This window comes from Podarcis gaigeae (assembly GCF_964106915.1).
Source record: "Podarcis gaigeae genome assembly, chromosome: 2".
In the NCBI taxonomy this organism is placed as follows: Eukaryota; Metazoa; Chordata; class Lepidosauria; order Squamata; family Lacertidae; genus Podarcis; species Podarcis gaigeae.
The window spans coordinates 4,867,754-4,881,980 of record NC_139679.1 but is presented as its reverse complement, the minus strand read 5'-3'; the positions used below and the strand labels follow the sequence as shown (position 1 = coordinate 4,881,980).

The following is a 14,227-nucleotide window of genomic DNA, read 5'->3' as shown; positions in this document are numbered from 1 at the left end:
TCAAAAGCGCTAAGAGATCATAGAGAATGAGTAAGGCTGCACTCCCCACATCTCCCTCCTGACAAATGTCATCAACCAGGGTGACCAAAGCAGTTTCAGTGCCATAACCAGCCCTGAAGCCAACTGGGATGCATACTCAATTTCTTCCAAGCAAGCCTGAAGCTGTGCTGCCACCATCCTTTCTAGCACCTTGCTCAAAATGAGGTATTCACTACTGGGTGATTTAACACTTATGGGTCCAGGGAGGTCTTCATAAGGAAGGAACGCGCCACTACCTTCTTCAAGATGGAGTATTGACTACTCTGACTCGCAGTGGCTCTCCAGGGTCTCAGGCAGAGAGCTTTTTAACAAGAAAATAAAGGAGAGGGCAAGTATATCTCCCTCCCCAGTCTTTCAGGGAGTAGGGATGGAAATGCCTCCAAATAAGGCTGGGAATGTCCTTTGTCTACAACCCTGGAGAGCACCAGCCAGTTAGCATGGACAATACTGAGCTAGATGGACCATTGGTCTGCCTTGGTCAAAGCAACTTCCTATATCCTTATATTCCTATGTACACATTGTCTGTAATGTTACCTTTGATGCAACATTTAAAGAGAAAATTTGAACACTTGCGTTGTCGCTGATAGTCCTGCTGTGGCTTCCTGTTGTGTGGTGGGTGGGTGGGGTATGTCAGATGGTGGGCAAGCTGTGGAATGTTAATAGTGGGATCTGTACCATCTCTAGGAGTCCATTTTAAAGGATGCTTTAGGTATAGGATGTCCTACTTGTGCCAGGCTTCTTTTTAATGAAGCGGTCTCCTAGTTCTTAGGGACTATGTTGGGGGTTTGGCCTCTGAAGTTGTACACAATGAGAGAGTACTTGTGTTCCTATCTATGGTCCTGTGCAGCTTGGTAAATCTTGAGAGAAAGTAACAGCATAGGTGGAGAGAGTTGAAAGAAAGGCTTGTTAGATTCCTGAGAAGACACAGTTTTAAAAGAGCCCCAGAAAAGGGGATGAGCTGCTGTGGAGAACAGGGGAGAGGCTGTACCTGATGGTGTGTTGAGGCCCGATAGGGAAGTTGGTGCTGCTGCTGCTATTAGCTGGCTGCAGTCTCCTGGTGAAGCGGGAAGAGCTTGGCTTGTTCATCAGCTTCAACCCCACAGGGCAGGTCACTTCTACAGGAAGGGAAATTTAATGCATGGCAGCTCAGACATCCCCTCTCCCACTTATTCAACTTTCCCCCCTACGCCTGCACATAGAAAGTGATAGTCTTTTTTTTGGTATCCAGCCACCCTGAATGACCAATGGAACTATTTTATTCAATCTCTAAGGAACCTCCCTCAGTAGAGTTCCACCCTGCAGTTTCTCACCTGTTATCATTGATGTCTGTGGCATTTCCTGGGCAATGGTCCAGGTGAATAACATAGAAGGATAAAAACGGCAGCATTAAAGTTAGAATCACAGAATTGTAGAGTTGGAAGGGACCCTGAGGTGTTCAAAGAGAAGTCAATCCCTCTCCCAAGAGGATAATATGCCCAATACTGCTGTACGAAAGTTTACTCTTGGTTTGGTGGGCTCTACAAAGATCCCAGGCAGCCATCAGAGGCAACTACAGGCAGTTCAAAGAAGTGAATGTCTACATCTCCCCGAGGCACTCTCCTGCCTCATGTACGTGCATGCATCTCTCACTGCCCCAGCCCCTTACCGTTATCCACATTGAGCTTCTGATAGGAGGTCAGAGGGGCATTGGAGGAGCTGCTTCCACTGCTGGAAGAGGCATTGGTAAAGCTGGGTGAGGGAAAAGCAGAGAAAGTGATTTGTGAGGGCTGAATGGAAGTCTGGGACTCTTTCCACCTATGGTCTGGTGGGGTGGGGGGAAAGGGCTGATTGGAGCCCTCCAAAGCAATGGGCTTCCTAATGGGCTTGGGAGGAAAGGCATGGATTATGAGTGCTTGCAAGATCTGACTAGTGAATAGAAGGAGACCATATGCCCATTGGGGAGTCACTGCTGGATTCCTGTAGATAGCATATAGTCTGGAAACGGGGTGGGTACACATCTCATAAAATCATCAGTGGGAGCAAGAAAGTCCATTTCACAATTTTCCTTCCTGACTGCAATAATTATTTCAATAGTTTCAATCTCAATGAACATTTATTAAGATTTATTTATTTTTAAAGTAGGTTGAACTGTACAAGCTGAGGTTTTTTAATCATCTCCAGCAACAGCTCAGTCTAATAAAATTCTTTTATCCTCGGTATGCAGCTGCTTACTGGTGAGCCAGAGTTTCTGATCTGATGTGAGGTGGAAAACAGAATATGAACCAGGGCACAAAAAGCCTTGCCTCTTGGTTCAAAAAAGTTGGCCTGGGAATAGGACTAGGCAAGCCTATCAAGTAGGCCTTGATTTAAGCCAGAGGGTGGGATTTTAGTGAGCCATAAGTAGTTTGCGCATTATTCTTCTGAACAGGCGAAGGATACTCACTAGCTGTCAGGCCCAGTGCTGCCAGCATTCTGCAGGTAGACATTCTGATAGTTCTGGAAGAGGCTGTTGGTGTAGCTGATGCATTCAGGGTTGCGGACACCATAGGCGTTGGTGGGGGATGAAGCTGGGTAGTGCCCTGGCCGCACCGGCTTGGCTGCAAAGGGACACAGATAGCAGACATAGCACAACATATTAATTCATTTATTCATTCTGAGCTTCTCCTTCCCCGCGTAGCTTAGCCAACGGCTCTTAGAACAGCCAGTGTGCAAGTTTCTTCCTTCCTACCAGCTATCAATGTCTACAGCAGCATCAACATACATGGTATTTTATAGCGTTTCATAGCTGGAACATCTGAAGAGGGGTGGGGAGGCCTCTAGCACTTTTACTCCTCCAGTGCCTCCTGCATCTGACACCAGAGCCACAATGAGAAACATCTGGAGCAACCCAATGAGGATGTGCTGCCCTGTGAAGTACGCAGCTTCTGATTACTTGGCAGCCATTAACAGACCAGAAGACTCAGCTGGAATGTCAATACCCATGTCACACTCTAGTAACACTTGTCCATTTTATTGTATTTTAAATGTGTCGTAAGCTACCACAAGAACTTCAGGGTTCGAGCCAACAAGTCATCCCATTTGTACAAGGACTTGCACTTGTGCAACAGAACTTACCCTCCGTCTCCTCCCACCTTAGCCTGCCCATAAAAAGCGGGTCTAGAATCAAAGACTAGGGTGATCTCCACTGTCTCCAGGAACTCGTCTCATTGTGAGACTTTTGTGGGTGAGCTGAGTTTGTTTGGCCCCTGGGTGAGAACCCAGAGGCTGAGATGGAAATGAACTGATATTGATTTTTATATATTATTAATTTTGTAATATGGGACGCAGGTGGCGCTGTGGGTTAAAGCCTCAGCGCCTAGGACTTGCCGATCGAAAGGTCGGCGGTTCGAATCCCTGCGGCGGGGTGCGCTCCCGCTGCTCGGTCCCAGCGCCTGCCAACCTAGCAGTTCGAAAGCACCCCCGGGTGCAAGTAGATAAATAGGGACCGCTTACCAGCGGGAAGGTAAACGGCGTTTCCGTGTGCGGCTCTGGCTCACCAGAGCAGCGATGTCACGCTGGCCACGTGACCCGGAAGTGTCTCCGGACAGCACTGGCCCCTGGCCTCTTGAGTGAGATGGGCGCACAACCCCAGAGTCTGTCAAGACTGGCCCGTACGGGCAGGGGTACCTTTACCTTTACCTTTAATTTTGTAATAATGTAACATTTTTATATGTACCTGCCTATTTTTGTAAGATGTTTAAGGTGTCTGTTGTTGCTTCTTTTTTGTACACCACTTAGAAATATTTTAAATATATTAAGCAGAAATCAAATAATCAATTCTTATCAGAGAGCCATCCTCACTGAACACAGCGAGATGCAACATCTGAATGAGCATACATAAGGTTACCACAGTACCAGCAATTTCCACATGCAACCCCCCCCCCACTTGCTGCTTGCTTGCTTACCAATCTGCGCAGAGTGGTTGCGCTTCATGCTGTTCTTGTAGCGCACGGCCTCCTTGATGCGGTCCACCTCCTGCTGGTAGCGACGCTTGTCTTTCATAGCGCCCTCCTTAGCCTCCTTCAGTGCACCCTCCAGGGCCTTAACTCTCTCAGCCGTAGCCCGAAGACGTTTCTCCAGTTTAGGAAGCTCACAACGCAAATCTGCATTGTCGCGAACCAGCTGAGCCCCATGAGTTCACAGGGAGAGAAGAGAAACAGGGAGGATGGATAAAGAAGATGAGGCAGAGGGGCCTCTGAAGACCCAAAACACTGGCCCTTGCCCTCACTCCAATGCATTTCTACTCTGCTAGTCCTCCAGGCATTAGCCTCCCATTTCCAGAAAAACACTTGCGCCCTGTTTTGAACCCTGTCCCAGAAGCCTCACATGCCCACTTCTCACACCATATATGTTCTGCAAGAATGCTAAACACCCGCCTCATCTCTGGGAAGGCATCTGTGGCCTCTGAGCATCTGGATTCTTACTCTTGTCCTGTGTCTGAACACCCAGCTAGTGAATCCACCACATCTGTGTGACCATACTGTGGAACTAGCCTTGGGCCTCCTAGTTTGAAGAGATGGCAGAGCTCTCAGACACTGAAATAGTTGCACAGAAGGGCATTTTCAGTAAATATAGTTTCTGCCACCATAGCAGGGCTATGATAATATGGGGGGGGGGAATTCCTCCTGTTGCACATCTGTTAAAGCAGAGGTGGCTGACCAGTGTAACCCTCCAGATGTTGTTAGACTCCCAGCTCCCACCAGCCCCTCAACAACATGGCCAATGGTCAGAGATGATGGGAACTGGAGTTTGACAACATCTGGAGAGGAACCGGTTAGCCACCTCTGTATAAAAGGCAGCATTGGGGAATCTCTAGCCTTCCATATATTGCTGGTCTCCAACTTCTATAATTCCTGACCATTGGTTGTTCTAGCTAGGGCAGGTGGGAGCTAGAGTTCAACAACACCTGGAGTGCCAAATGTACTCCATCTGTCATCAAAGACATATGAACCTGTATTCATTAGAACCTGTATTCAGCCTGGATGCTGGTGACAAGCTCCCGTCCATTCAAAGTAGCATCCACCCTCGGCTCTCTCTAAGCTGGTGGGTCCCAGTCTTTGCCCAAGTGTCACAGATCCAAGCCGTGCACCATGCTGCAGCACAGGAGAATACCATGAGGTGCAAATTGAGGGTCTGAAGGTGAGCGCCTCCCTTCTCCAGGCCCAGGCAATCCTTTAGCTCTCCCATCAAACACAAACTATAATCTACAGGCAGGTGGCTGAGCAGCATGCAAGGAGGTCAAGAGCACGGCAGCAAGAGGTGAATAAGCGTGGGGGGGGCGGGGGCAGCCACCAGCATGATTATATATAAAAAAATATAGCAGGGGAGCCACTGGGTAGCACAGCCTCCAAGGGAGAGGGAGAAAATATCTGAGGTGATAACATTTGACTCCCACATCTGAGAGATTGATATTGGGGGTGGGGGGAGGGCTGGGGGCTTTTGAATCATGCCTTTCCAGAAAACCACAGGGCCTTGATCTGTGAGTTTCTCCAGAGTCCAAAACTAGCTATTTCCAATCTTTACAACACCCCCACCTATTCCTGAAGCAGAGGAGAGAAAGAGCCGCTGTTGAGAATTTAGAGAGGAGCAACTCAAATTTATTTCACTGTTTCTTTCCCTTGTAGCAGCTGCTGGTGGACAGGCAAAAACTGGTCAGTGTTGCCATGGCAGCAGAACTGCCAGATGCCATAGAGGTCACACACACATGAGATTGCCAAGAATGGGGCCATGGTGTCAGCCATGCAGGCCACAGTGACTGGGGTTGCCATGGTAGCAGTGAGAGGCCTAGTACCAGATGATGCCACAGTTGTCAACGTGGATAGGCTTGCCATGGCAGTGAAATGGTGAGGAGGAAACAGACACCTGACTGCCCCCCCCCATATGCATGTGCTCCCAATTTGGTCACCAAGTGCAAACATTTCCTGCCCAGCGCAGCAGGCAGATAAACATGGGGGAGAGGCCATACGGTACCTTGGAGACCCAGCGATCCAACTAGGGTGCAGCAGCGAGGGGAAAAGGGGGACACAGACAGTGACTGAGCACCCTGGCAGAGTCCCCAGCCAAACCCTGCTCTGGAGACTCAGAGAGGGACAAGTTAAACACCCCAGCAACAGAGTGTGCCTATGGCTGACTGTATGAAGACGGTACCCATCCTTCCTTCCTAGAGCTGCAAGCAAGGGAACTCCTCTTTTGGGGGCTGAACTGTTGGGTAGGACACACCAGCCCAACATCTGCTAAGTACAGAGAATTCTATGGGGGAAAGAGATAACAGCAGGGATAATGGAAGGATGTGAAAGCTTAGACACACAAACAATCCAGAGAAAGTCTGGGCTGGGAAGCAAGGCAGGAAATGAATACAGCAAATGTCAGTTCAGCATCCATTCTGAGGTTCATTGTTTTCCTGCTCCCACCCAACCTTGGACTGAACCAGTCATTCCAGTGGTTAGCACACAAGTCTCCAAAGGGGGCAGAACTGTAAAAGAGCCATTCACCTCTAAACACATGTCAAGCCCTCATGATCAATATCCACTTCCTCCTTGCCCCATCATTTGATTCAGGATCTGGAGCCTGCCTGATCCCCCCGCCCCACTACCAGAACCCCCTCCAGTTTGCACAGGAGTCTTGTTTGTAATAGAGAAAGAAAATAAGGTGGCCTGACTCACATTAGTCATCACTAATGGCTGATCACATGGCAGCCAGGGGACAAATGAGGAACCCTGGGGTGCTTCCAGACTGCCACTGCTTTCAGGTGTGATTCTATCACATATGGGCAAATTCAGGTTGGGCAGTTACAGAGGATTTGGCACTCCTGTGCAACAAACTCACTTCCCCTAAAAATTGACTTTTTGCAATAAGGAAAGTGGTGGGAGAAAGCATTGGAAAGGGTTGGGGTAACTCTTGAAGCAGCATCACATCAATGAAGACAAATAAGAATGAATGCTCAATAAGCAGCCAGTTTTGACTTATCTCTATGCAAACAAATCAGGCTGGCTGCTCAATAAACAGGATGTCTGGAAGCAATTCTAGTGTCCCCCTCTACAACCCCCCCTCAAAAAAACACAGGTGATTGTAGATGATAACAACATTTTGGGAGAGGAAGTGGATGGGAGGAGCATGTGGATTTGGCATAGAACCCACTTTCACATCTGTAACATCAGCACTGGGTTGGTGTTGTCCCTAGGCTGCCCTGGCATCAGTGCCCCTCAGACTGCAAGTTTCCACCAGTGAATCTTATTTCCCTCTTGCTGTTGGCAAGCTCTTTCAGGCCACATATAGAATTTGGACTCGCTCAACCGTGTAGGCCTGACCCCATGTTTATTACTCTGAAGCCTTGGAGAAGGTACAGAATAAAATGTAAGAAGCCATGAGAGGTGAAAAAGAACAAAAGATGCCTTCTTGACCGCACACATGCATGCAACCAGGTTACATGTTCTAAGCCTATTACCCTCATGCCCACTGGTATATAAAAAGCTGCCTGGAGATACTGGGAATCGAAGAACATGGGTCTTTCTGCAGGCAAAGTGTATATTCTACCTTTCCCCTACTAAGCTGCTCAAGTGCTGTCTCTGTGGCTGCAGGACTATTACGCCAGAGGTTTCCCACCTTTTAGGCCAGTGAGCATATTTGGATTTTTTCATTTGTGACATTGCCAGCACTCTCTCTGATCACTTCCCTCCCCATGTCCCCGCACTTTACACATACAGTCAAGAGAGAGAGAGAGCACATGCACACATACGTCACTTTTCTAAACAGAGTTGCCACCTTTGGCTGGGCAAAATAAGGGACAGGTAGGAGGAATCTGGAAAGAGAGAGAGTTGGCCGGGGGGGGGGCAGGTGGGCAGCCTCCTGCTTCCTTTGAGGGTTTCCTCTGCCACTGGCTACCTCAGCAAGTTTAGGTTAGAGAGAAAGCTCTCTATGGGTTGTTGTTGTTTTTTAAAAAAATATTAAAGATTTCTTAGTTTACAAAAATACGTGCATTGTCTATTTTTTCAAGCTGCGTTTCCTACAGATCAGTTTCATTTGTTGTGAGATATTAGTGCTGCATACAGTATAAGGTTGGTAAGAAGAGGGGGGAAAGGGAGGAGGGTGGGGTGGTAATGCTTCTATTCTTCTACTTGGTGTGTGTGTCGGGTTTTGTGTCAGCGTCACTTGTGTGGATTCTCTTACTATTAGCTTGTTGTATTTCCTTGGTGGTGAGAGAAGTTGGGACTGGCCTAGGATTTGGTTGGTTGTCTTTGGTTGGCTGTAGTGAGATTTGTTTATATGTGTGTGAGGGGATGGATTTTTGGATCAGGTTGGCCATATTGAGTCATATGCTGTCAGGGTATTCTTATTGTTGTCTTGTTGGGCTGTGAAGGTGAACCATACTGTGGTGAAGGCATCTTCTTCTATTTGTCCGTATTTGTGTCAGTTTCAGTTTATTGGTTAGCTTTTCTAGTAAGGGTGTTTCCCATACTATTTGATACCATTGGTCCATGTTCACTCCTGACAGGTCTCTCCAGTGTCTGGCTATGGTGCTTCTGGCTGCTGAGAGTAGGTGGGTTATAAGCTCTTTATAATGTGAGTGGACATTATTATATTGGAAAATGTTCAATAGGGCCAGTACTGGGGCGACTTCTAATACCTGTTTAGTTATTTTGCACATTTATTGTAGGAGTGCTGCCCCAAAGGGTTGGATTATTGGGCATTCCCACCACACGTGAAGGTATGGGCCTGTAGAGGTGCAGCCTCTCCACCATTTTGGTGAGGCTCCTGGGCATATCAGCACTGGTTTCTGTGGTGTTAGGTACCATCTGTGAGTTTCTGGGTGAGTTCTATTCTTTTAGCTGAGATGAGCTCTCTAACTATGTTTGAAGCAAAAGAAAACCAGTGTGAGTGAGAGAGAAATGGGGGGGGAGGGAGGGGTAGCTGCCTGCTTTCTTTTAGAAGAGCTCATTTCCTGGGCAAACCGCTTACTGAGAAGGCAAAGCAAAGAATTGGCTTTGAATGAGTTGTTGCCATTGTCACTCTTTGGCTGAAGCTGCTGCTCCAGGAAACAGTTCCCTCGTTCTCTTCGAGCCACTGGCTAGCCTGGAGTGTCAATCAGCCAGAGGGTGGGTTTTACTTCCGAGATGTCTAGCAATCTTGTGGCATGGCAGTAGGGCAGGAGGTGGCACATTCCCGCTTCACCTCAGGTTGCGAAATGGGACAGGTCGCCCCTGCCCACATCAGCACCCCATACACACAGTCAGAAGAAAGATACATAAACAACACAGAGCCTTCCCACTTAGACCCAAACGCCACTCTCAGCCCAAACACCACCACTGCAGGGGGGTTGCTTGGCAAGCATTTCTCGGCAGTGGCACAGTAAGATGGGCAGAATGTTGTAGGTGGGCAAAACAAAAGTGCAGATGGCTCAGCACAAACTGGGAGTCTGTGCCTATTTTAGGAGCTGCCCAGGATCTAAATCTGGCACCATACCAGAGCCACGTTGGCAGGAGTGGCTCTGGTATGGTGGAAGGGGGAGAAGAACTAAGTCAGGGATGGGGAATCTGTGACCCTCCAAACGTTGATGGGCTATAACTCCCATTATCCCTTACCATAAGTCATGCTGGCTGGACCTGATAGAGTCCAACAACATCTGGAGAGTCACAGGTTCCCTGGTCCTGAACTAAGCAAAAACCGTACTAAATGGTCTAAGCAAGGTTTGATCGGGGAAGGGGATAACCACAGAGACAATATATCTAGCAAGGATAAGTGTATGAGCCCCCCATGCAGTGCTTTCTGCCAAGCTGGTTTTGCGAGTGGAGGGGGGGTGGGACTGGGAGAAAATCCAGATAGCGTTTCCAGCAAAGTAGAGGGGGTCATGAAGAAACATTCACAGCTGCTACAATACACAGAGACAATGCGAAGTGGGGAAGGAGGGGGGGGGAGGCTTCCCACCCAGAGGGCTGAGTGTAGATAGATAAATAAATAAACAAACAAACAGGGCTGCACTCACCAGCTGTCTTACCTTGCCCAGATGATTCTCCACCCCCATCCACCCACCCCACTTATGATGGGTCTCCAGCTCCCACCCACCCACTCACCTGTTTGTGAACTTTTGTAAGCTGCTCCAGGTTGTTCTCAAGAAAGGAAATCTTCTGCTTCTGGGAATGAGCCCCCCCGCTATCCTCGGGTTCCAGCTCCGCGCTCTGGAAGGCAAATACAGAGTGAACTTGTACCTCTAGGAGCGTGAATGGGATGGGATAGAAAACCCAGCCAAAGTTATGCAGCCACACTACCAGAATCCAAACCCAATCCCTTCGTTTGATTGGCCAGCCCCAAAATAGGCAGGGTTCTGGGAGGCTTCCTTGGGTGGCTTGCTCCAGAATAATAAGGAGGCTATTATGGTGGTGGTGGTGGTAGTGGTGGTTGTTATTATTAATGATATAATGAGGCTCGCATAGGATTAAGGACAGTGCTGCAGCATACTGGTGTATCCTGGAATGGGAGGAATAGGAGACACAGCTGGCTCTGAATGGGCCAGAGCATGTGGAGTGACTTGCTGAATTTCCAGTAAGAATGGAAATGGGTTTCCTGGGGAATGTGGCCTGCAGGCAGGTTTGGGGCCCCATAGCTCCCTCTTTAAAATCAAAGCACTGGTCAGTTTTAGAGTTGACTAAGGGCTCAACCAGATTTCCTTTTGTGCTGCTGAAAGAAGCCAAGGGTTTCAGAAGTAAGCAGCTAGTGTAGAGCAGAGCTGTGAAGCGGGAGGTGCTTGGATCAAATCTTGCCTCTGCCATGATGGCCTCAGGTGAGCCACCATCTCCCAGGCTTAGCTGACTCCCCCAGGGTGCAACATAGGTCTAGCACCACTAACATGACTTTAAACATTTGTTATAAGGATTTCTGAGTGTATGTGAAGGGTTCTCAACCCTCTAAAGTGTTTGTGGGGAGCCTGTCATCCTCCAGTTATTGCTGGACTACAATTCCCATCATCCCTGATCACTGGACCGTGCAAGTTGAGCCTGATGAGAGGTGGGAGTCAGGAGGGGAACAGATTTCCCTAGGGAACCCTGTATAAATGCTGAATAAACAATGAAGTTGGCTAAAAGAACGACAACATACTTTCTTAACTCGAGTCGTGACGTCTTGAACGAACAGCTTGCGAAGGTTGTGGAGGGTCTGGAGTTCACGGGCCTGGAGGGGTACGAGAAGAAAGGCAGGGATGAGGTGGTGAGACCAGGCTGGGGGCTTCAGCCCAGCTCCCTGCCCCCATCCTTCACCTCTCCTTTAGCTACTTACAACAGTCTCCTCCAGCCCTTTGAGGTCCTGTTTGGACTGCTCATGTCGCTCATAGAGAAATCTGTGAAGAAGATAGACAGCGATGGTCAAAGGGGTACGTGGAGTGTGGGGAAGAAGTCGTTTCATGACAGAAAGGGTCCAGTTGCGCTCCTTGAAGCAGAACTGGCAGTGAAAGGATCTGCTGTCCCATATGTCAAGGACTAGACCCCAGCATCTGGCAAGGGAGGGAGGCAGGCACAAATCAGGCCCCTGATCACCACGATCAAGAGGTGGGCAAATTTTAGGAGGGGCCTAGACATATTTGCAAACCAAATAAACTGTTGCGGGTGCCACACACATGCTGCAACTCTCTCCTCCCCAGCTGTAACCCCCAGGAATTTTCCCAAATTAGGCTGGCGGGGAGAATCTTCTATTGGTAGAAGAAAGCTTCTTTTGAGACTAATTTCAGCAAGTTGGAGGAGACCCTGTGGACACCAATGAAAGCTTCTGCAGACACATGTGTGCCACAGCCTCCATATTGGTGACTCGCCCATTGGTCCTTATCACCCATTGATGAGGGCACTGATGTTGGGGGGTGACTTGATGGTGGAAGAAAATGGAGAAGCTGCTTACCCCTAGTCTCAAGGCATGTACAGGCAGGTAGAAATCTCTCAAGAGAGGGGATCTGAGTTACCAGTTCCCTAGTGAGAGCTCTAGAATATTAATCCTCTTTTACCAGGAAAATGCTCAATCTTACACCCATTTCTATTCCTCCTTTTAAAGTTACCTATCTGTAACTGCAATAGAGGACCATTCCACACAAGCCTGCTACCAAGTATGCATGCAAAAGAGATTTGCAGGCAACTCTGCTTCAGTGGTAAGTATTCCTATATAATACACACATATTTGTGAACACATTTCTCTCATTCCCAAACTGCCTTGTCAAGCATAAGGCAAGGGAAATCAGCCTTTGAAGTGGCATGTCAAAGCAGGAGAAATCTAGGATATTGCCTTATATCGGGTCAGATTGCCTAGGCTATTATTGTCTACTCTGACTGGCAGAAGCTCTTCAGGGTCTCAGGCAGAGAGTCTTTCCCAACACTTTCTCCTTTTTAAAGTGAAGGATTGAAATTAGGAACCTCTACATGCTAAGCATCCTGCCAACCTAGCAGTTTGAAAGCACGTCAAAGTGCAAGTAGATAAATAGGTACCGCTCTGGCAGGAAGGTAAATGGCGTTTCCGTGTGCTGCTCTGGTTCGCCAGAAGCGGTTTAGTCATGCTGGTCACATGACCCGGAAGCTGTACGCTGGCTCCCTCGGCCAATAAAGCGAGATGAGCGCCGCAACCCCAGAGTCAGGGGTCCCTTTACCTTTACCTACATGCTAAGCATGTATTCCACCACTTAGCTAGGCCCTCTCCACCCTCTAAACACAGTAGGTCAATATCAGCTTTCCCTCCAGATGTTTTGTACTACTGGAGCTTTCCCTCCAGATGTTTTGTACTACAATCCTCAGCAGCCTCAGATAGCATCGTGTGCTGGTAGGAATTATAGTCCAAACCACCTGGAGGGCACCAGGTTGGGGAAGGCTGGTCTAGACAGAGGTGGTTGCCCTCAAATGCTGGCTTTTGTTTCTCTTGTGGTTTGCTCCTTGGTTGGGATGAGCAGAGTCCGCTGAAAGTGTCTGGGAAAAGAAGGGCAGGAGGGTCTTCTCACGTCAGCTCCTGTAGCTTCTGGGATTTCTCCTGTTCCTCACTCTTGAGTTTCTCATAGTCAGCACGCAGTTTCTCCAGTTCAAGCTCTAATTTCTGGTTCAAGCTAAGCAGGGATAGAATAGAGAGAAAAACAGGGACACTAACACAGGGACAGCAAACACGTCACTTGACTCCCGTGACCTTTCTTAAAGGTCTTATCCCCCTCAGATCAACACAGGAAGCAAATGTTAAGTGCTTGAGGCAGAGAGAGACGAAAGAGCTCTGGCCTGCAGTCCTTGAGAGCCCCAGATTGGGACAAAGCACAGACGCTGCTGCTTGACTCACCCACTTGCTTAAGCCTTTCCACTGCTACCAGTCTTGGACACATTCCTAGCCCTGACAACCTGATTTTTAACCAGGTTAAACCCAATAACTTTGGGAAGTGGAGGGTGTTTTGTTTCAGGGGCAGGGGGTTGGTCAATCCCAGCTTCCTTGTCAGAACCCCAACTCTTAGAAGGGGGAACTATCACATTTAAAATTGGTTCACGTTTGTGGTGCACATACCGTATTTTTCGCCCTATAGGACGCACCGGCCCATAGGACGCACCTAGATTTGGGGGGGGGGGGGAATAAAGGGGAAAAAATTATTTTTTCCCCCCAGGCGTGGGGCTGGGGTGGGGAAAGCCCAAGCTTCCACCTCCCCCCTCCCCCAGCCCCCTAGAACGGGACCCAGAGCCATGCCGAAGCTGTGGGCAGCTTTGGCATCGCTCTGGGAACTTGCGGGGCTGGAGGAGGAGGAAGCCCTCCGCCAGCCTTCTAACCAAGTCGGAGGACAGCGGGAAAGTTTGCGGGGCTGGCGACGGGGAGGAGCAGGCTTCTCCCCCCCCCCCCCCGCCAGCCTTCTAACCAAGTGCGTCCTATAGGGCGAAAAATACGGTATGTCCCAAGCTGTGAGAGCCTGGCTCAAGCCCTGAACTGGCCGCCTGGAGCTCCTTATTGCATATGTGCTTCCTAAACACCTCCACTCAGCTAGCTTTATATCACACAAGGGGCATGGACTTGCATCCCACACACCACAACAGCTTTGAGCTGCATTGCCATTAGCTCCAAAGTGGCTCTTGCCTCACTCCTGGTTCTGACTTTCCTTCCGGTTCCTACCTCCTATAAGCTACATGGCTGTGGTTGGTTTGTCTCCTCCGCGTCTCACAGAAGCCCAGACCTTCCAAGCCTTGCC

At 48.9% G+C, this 14,227-nt stretch overlaps 1 protein-coding gene across 5 annotated transcripts in view; it reads right to left on the bottom strand.

Annotated features, from left to right (window-relative positions):
* The window catches only part of KIF5A (kinesin family member 5A), a 59,327-nt gene that overhangs the window by 2,048 nt on the left and 43,052 nt on the right, over nucleotides 1-14,227 (bottom strand). For 3 of the 5 annotated variants that reach the window (XR_014561831.1, XR_014561832.1, XM_083729372.1), the window contains exons 20-28: nucleotides 13,016-13,117; nucleotides 11,323-11,383; nucleotides 11,146-11,217; nucleotides 10,125-10,229; nucleotides 3,963-4,179; nucleotides 2,462-2,615; nucleotides 1,685-1,767; nucleotides 1,350-1,377; nucleotides 1,028-1,154 (exon numbers count right to left, since the gene is read on the bottom strand). Coding sequence is in view for 3 of the 5 variants with exons in the window: in XM_083729372.1 (XP_083585498.1) it covers nucleotides 1,076-1,154; nucleotides 1,350-1,377; nucleotides 1,685-1,767; nucleotides 2,462-2,615; nucleotides 3,963-4,179; nucleotides 10,125-10,229; nucleotides 11,146-11,217; nucleotides 11,323-11,383; nucleotides 13,016-13,117 (901 nt within the window). In the remaining 2 variants the exon portion in view is untranslated. Of the gene's footprint in view, nucleotides 1-1,027; nucleotides 1,155-1,349; nucleotides 1,378-1,684; nucleotides 1,768-2,461; nucleotides 2,616-3,962; nucleotides 4,180-6,027; nucleotides 6,049-10,124; nucleotides 10,230-11,145; nucleotides 11,218-11,322; nucleotides 11,384-13,015; nucleotides 13,118-14,227 lie in introns of all 5 variants that reach the window. The other 2 variants (XM_083729370.1, XM_083729371.1) reach the window with 1 other exon arrangement.